This window comes from Atta colombica, unplaced genomic scaffold, assembly GCF_001594045.1.
Source record: "Atta colombica isolate Treedump-2 unplaced genomic scaffold, Acol1.0 scaffold126, whole genome shotgun sequence".
NCBI classification, from domain to species: Eukaryota; Metazoa; Arthropoda; class Insecta; order Hymenoptera; family Formicidae; genus Atta; species Atta colombica.
Genome location: NW_017259213.1, coordinates 3143839 through 3149732, shown reverse-complemented (window position 1 = coordinate 3149732; position 5894 = coordinate 3143839). Strand labels below are relative to the sequence as shown.

At 31.8% G+C, this 5894-nt stretch overlaps 1 protein-coding gene across 1 annotated transcript in view; it reads right to left on the bottom strand.

Moving 5' to 3' along the window:
- Positions 1–5687, bottom strand: part of LOC108695077 (myophilin) — a 15300-nt gene extending 9613 nt beyond the window's left edge. Inside the window, exon 1 of the mRNA XM_018204827.1 lies at positions 5491–5687. Within this exon, the coding sequence (XP_018060316.1) occupies positions 5491–5544 (54 nt within the window). The 5' untranslated portion in view covers positions 5545–5687. The remainder of the gene's footprint in view (positions 1–5490) is intronic.
- Positions 5688–5894: the final 207 nt, after the last annotated feature.

Below are 5894 nucleotides of genomic sequence, written 5' to 3'. Positions count from 1 at the left end.
ATCTACGTATTGTTTGATCAAATTGACTAAATCTTTAAGTTATATAATGTTTATGTTGTTAACCAATATTTTTAATTATAAATGATTGACAGCAAAATTTTAGATATACAGATAAATTGAATTTTTTGCTTTTTTTATTATAAATTTTTATTATAAAATTTTAATTTTAATATTAATAATTTTAATTACACAATTAGTGATTTTATATGAAAATACTATCATCGAATTGTATATTAAATAATTTATTTACTGTCCCGTAGAAACGTAAAAATAATAAGGCACATGCAAGAATCCTTATTCCCCATTATTCGCTCCTAGAACGGAAACCACTTTATTCTACTTCCGGCCGTTAATACAGATATCCTCTTCGGGGATGAAGCATCTCTATTTTTAGAATACGAATATAATACCACACATTCATCGTGTGGTATTCGTAGAAAGAACCATCCATCGATATCATAAAATCATTATTTTGAAGAAAATTAATGTGATTGAAAATTACTATATCCACAAAATAAACTAATAATTAAAAATTATATACATAAAAGGACTAAATAAATTGCAATATACCTTATATCTGGAAAATAAAGAAGATACTTCTCCATATTTTTTTTACAAATAATGATAAAACAAAAAAATAACAAATGAGATAAATAACCTATTAAAAAGATTTTATTTTTTGCTTATGCTATTTCTAGTTGCTTATTTCTGCCAATATTTGCTATACTGTAAAGTCACAAACATATATGTCTGCGAAAATTATATTATAGAATGTGCTGAAATGTTTGTTTCACTCAACCACGATAGTAATACTAGCTGTGATATTCAAGGAGTGCTGACAGAGACTCATGTGATATTATTCATGTCAATAAACGAGAACTTTTTTTAATTTCATCGTTTCTTTCAAAGAAAATATCCGTTTAAGATCGTGATGCCTGTGATATTATGAGCTTGGTATCAGTCATTATCATATATAAGTATCTATTTCTCCGCGATAGCTAACACAAACGGACAGGCACATTGAACCTTAGCAATTATGGGAAGTGGTCATGGCTCAGTGCTTTTAATTTATATCTCGTTGATAGTGATAATTACATGTCCAATGTTACTTTGGAACCAGCATATATCTTAAATAAAGATTTAATCATAACGTACTTCATAACGTTCGCGCCTATTCTCCGCATTAATTATACCTTTTCTATATTTCTCGTTATTAATAACAGCTGCTAATGATATAACATTCATTTTTTACTGACTCTTATAATTTTCATTTAAATAATATTTGTTGCTTCTGACAGATACAGTGAAATCATTATCTTGCCATTTATTGAATATTGCATCATTATTGAAATTGATTATGACTTTTTATGAAATTATATCACGCGTTAATGATTATTTTTTTGGGCAAAACTGTAACAAGTGATTGCAATATTCGTTTATTTTTTAAAATTATATCACGCGTTAATGGATTATATAGAAATATCAATCACATAGAAACGTGACAAATCTCAGATAAAATTCTTTTTTTTCTTGTGAGACTCTTGTACTGATAGTTCAAAATACACGATCACAGTTAATCTTAATGCATACGTCGCGACATTCTGAGACAAATAATTTTGTACCGGTAAAGTATAACGAGCTGGCTTAAACTGCATTCCGCAGACGATAAGCATATCTTGCTTCGTAATGAGTGCGAACCTCTCCACGAACTTTTACGAGTGTCTTTAAATAATCCGAATCGTAAAATATACTCGATTCAACAACTTCCTCATTTCTTTATTATAAATATGAAATAATTTATTTACGATTGTAATTAACTATTAAATACCGTTAATTGTTTTATAAGATATCAAAAATTGTTAATTTTTCTGTTATAAAAATATTATATTTTATGATCGTATATATTTTATGAATCGTATGATTGTTTTATCAAAGAAATTAATGTAATTTAAACATAATTCGAATAATTTAATTTATTTATAATTCTTGTCGTAAATTTTCAATATTCAAAATGTGTGTGTGTATTTTTGTCTGTATTTAGAATGAGATATTTTATAGTAAGAAATAGCATAAGTATTGCGATAAAAATTCATGAGTTTATCAATTTCACAATAGGATTCAGGAAATCGCAGCTCAGAGGAAGGAAAAAGGATTGATAAAAGTGACTCTCCATCCATGTATGAAGTAACATTCAGTGTATTTCCATCCTGTCAACAAATACTGATTATTAAATACCAAAGTTTCTTCAATCTTTCCCGAAAAGAATTATGCTACGTGTTTTTAAATCTTAAAATATTCAAGATTTTCCAAGTTAATTTACCGAAGAAATTACGGATAAGGAACAACTTTTTAGTAGATAAAAATATTTTTATTTATAATCATTAAATATTTAGATTATAAATGAATAGCTGAAAGTTAAAATATTAATAACTCAAATAAAAACAATTATTTATTTAGTAGAAATTTTATATGTATTTTTATATATTTCATGTACATATATTAATCATTACTTTTTTAAATACGCATTTAAAGTAATATTAATTTATTATTAAAGATGATTCTTCAGCTTTCCGTGAGAATCAGTGTTATGGAATAAATTTTGCGCTTCGCAACGCCATGAAATTAATGCTATAAATTAGCACACGAATTTTCTGCAACGTTTCTCAAAGGCGTAAGACAGTTGAACATTAGTCACGCGCGAAGGAAGATGAGAACTATCTGCTCTCGTTACGGAATAGCGCATTTTCAAGTGTAATATTGCGCACAAAAAATATTTGAGAAGATATCGAAGAGAGAGAGAAAGAGAGAAGAAACGCAGAACGAATGGCCTAAGAAGTGTACCATGGCCAGCGGGTTTCGCGAGGGACGCTCCCTTCTTCGGCAACTGGGTCTCATTTTAATTCCCCTCGAAAGAAACGACCGCCTAGCAGCTGTTGCCGTTTACGAAACGTGTGCATCGCTGAACTCCGCGGGATATTTATTTGAGGTGAGAAAAGGTAATCGATTTTACGATTTGGAATAAGATAAGCGCACGCATTTTTTCAAAATATATATGCGAATATAATTTTTTAATAACAGCATAACTGATAAGATAATTAATTCAACAACTTTTAATCGTTAAATTAATGTCCTTATTAATGAATTGTTAAGATGATGAACGTGCAAGTTAAATATTGTATGTGTCATTTTTATTATTCCTGATCTTAATTTAGCTTCATGAGACATTTGCATTGAAATCGCACACGACTACTTATCACGACTACTTATACGACTACTTATTCACGTACATCATTCGAATGCATAATATAAAATTTACGTCAGCTACTTTTGCAGTCTTAACATTCAAGGATATTTATAAAATGTCGATAGTTTTAACTCGAAAGTTTATTCCTTGTATGCAACAGATTATATAATAATTATGTTTCCGCAAAATTAATCGCGAAATATTTCGAACATGTTTCGCGCCTGAGATATCTTTGTTCAATAAAAAATATACGTGACATGCTCTTTAACTTTATATAATCATATGTTAAAAAGATTATATTTTTGAGTTTTATCAAAATTGTTTATATTGCAACGGTTGAATTATATTTTGTGGCAGTGCAATAAAAATAACTTTCGAAATTGCGATATGTCATCCTTAGTTAATTGTCGACGATTTCTCTCAGGAAGGACTTTATCGCCAATTGTTTTTCTTTAAAAGTGTCGCTTTGTACTGATATACACTCGACGGGAAGCCATTTACGGGACATTTGAATGGACGCGATTTAGATACATACACGAGTTTGTGTTATAAAGTGATTTATGACTGGCGAGAATCGCTTCGTCTCGGAATCGTGAAACCGGGCGAATATAAAACATACGTTTAAACACAGCTGTGAGATAAACGATACGCCCGCTTGAAACTTAACACAAAGGTTCACCAGGCTGAATACTATGTCGCGAATTTTTGCCAACTGTTGCGCGCATTTCCTGTTTCTCATTTATGTAACGATGTTTGAAAAGCGTATCGAAATTGTATGCAATCGAAATGAAAACGTTACACCACAAATTAACCAAAATCTTTAAAATTGCATTAAGCGCGATATGTGTGAAAAGATGATTATTTAAAAGATGATTATTTAATGTGTGTAAAAGATGATTATTTAAAATATAAAATAGTATTTTCTAGTGTTTTATATTTTATTATTTCTGCAAATATCTCTTGACGACTTTTGTATATTTATCGGTACGCAGTAAGATAATGTAAACACGAGCTATGTGAACGAATGCGGGGTACAAACAACGATAGTCTGTTTCATTATTTACTATCATATTACGTTAGTAAACTCTTCTTTTTTTTACAATAACTATAAGAAAATCATATTCATGAAAATGACATAAAACTGTAACGCAAAAAATATTATTTTCCATTTTTTAACCCATTAATCGGAGTTCTATACAGAAATCCAACGTCGGTGGCCTATTTTTAGTTTAGAAAATTTAACGCGAACAAAATTGTGTTTATACTATACGAAAGATCAGACAAAAATAAATCACAATAAAAGTAAAGAACAAAAACATAATCATAAATTCTATAATAAAAAATTTTTCAACTTTAAGGTCTAACAATTTCACGCGATCATTCAAATTGTATGCCTTTCTAAACATGAATCAGTCCAATATTTAGGCATAAAACGGACTATAATTAATTTCCCGTTAACAATATGTTAACAAACTGTGAAAAATAAAGCACGAAATACTACACATGAAAGTAGATGATATTTAATCTCTCTCAGCAAAGAATATATTTGCTTAATTTTATTTCAATAGATGTAATTATTTGATTACTTAAATTAACAAAATATAAAAGTTATATCATTTAAAATAGAATATTAATTAGTGTTCGTAATTTAAAATATTGCTATATTAATTGGCATAACAATTTAGCAACAGATTACACATACATTAATTTTTTAAATTAACGATAATCAACGCGAATAATCTTGAGAAATAGCTGGTATTTCCACAGCGTCGATTATCCTTTGTCATCCCTAAACCATACTTAAATTCTCATCCCACCCTGTCTTAAAATAGGTCAATGAAAACAATCGCATTAGTGAGAGTGTAACGTCAACATAATCAGCGATAACAGTGATTATTAATTGACGATATCCACTAAAAACACTAGCTAAAATTATTAAAAATGACACTAGCTGACTTTAACAATTTTTTATAATAATAATTAGCCTCGTCGAAAAGCAATCTAACGTCGCAATTTACTCCGATTTGACCCAACCACCCCGGCTAGACGATACCATTCATAGATGCGTGTTCACCAATTCGATGAACGGCGTCTGCGCGGAAATACACCCTTAGTAGGTCGAGTCCACGAGTCCCACGTCAAAAATGGGAGAGAGGGGAGGTGGGGAGGAACGGAGGGTTGTTGACTAGGTCAGGGTGACAGGAATGCCAGCGACCGTGTGGACATGGATAGAGCGGATTTCTCACCTTTCTTTGTGCCTCCGCGGCAAATCCAGATTTGGCAGCTCTGTTGCAGGCCATTTTTTTCGCCTCGAGAAAGAGTCGCGTTTACGTATGGAAAATCCGAGGGGTTAATCGGCCGATCACGAGGGAACCACGTTCACACTTCGGCGGACGCGACTCGACTGGCGGGAGCCAACTCAGCCGACGACGAGACGACGGCGACGGCAACACGTTCCGCTGGAGTTCCTACGACGCGCCTGGCGATTGGCCACGCTGAGTATTGAGCTTTCATCCGGCGCGTCCGCGACACGAAATCTCCGTTCTCCAAACCGCCGACGGAGATGACGTCAGGCGACGAGCAGATTCCTGCAGAAAGATGAAGAAGAGCGTGGGCTCTCGTTTCATATTTTCATTAATTCGCTCGAGTC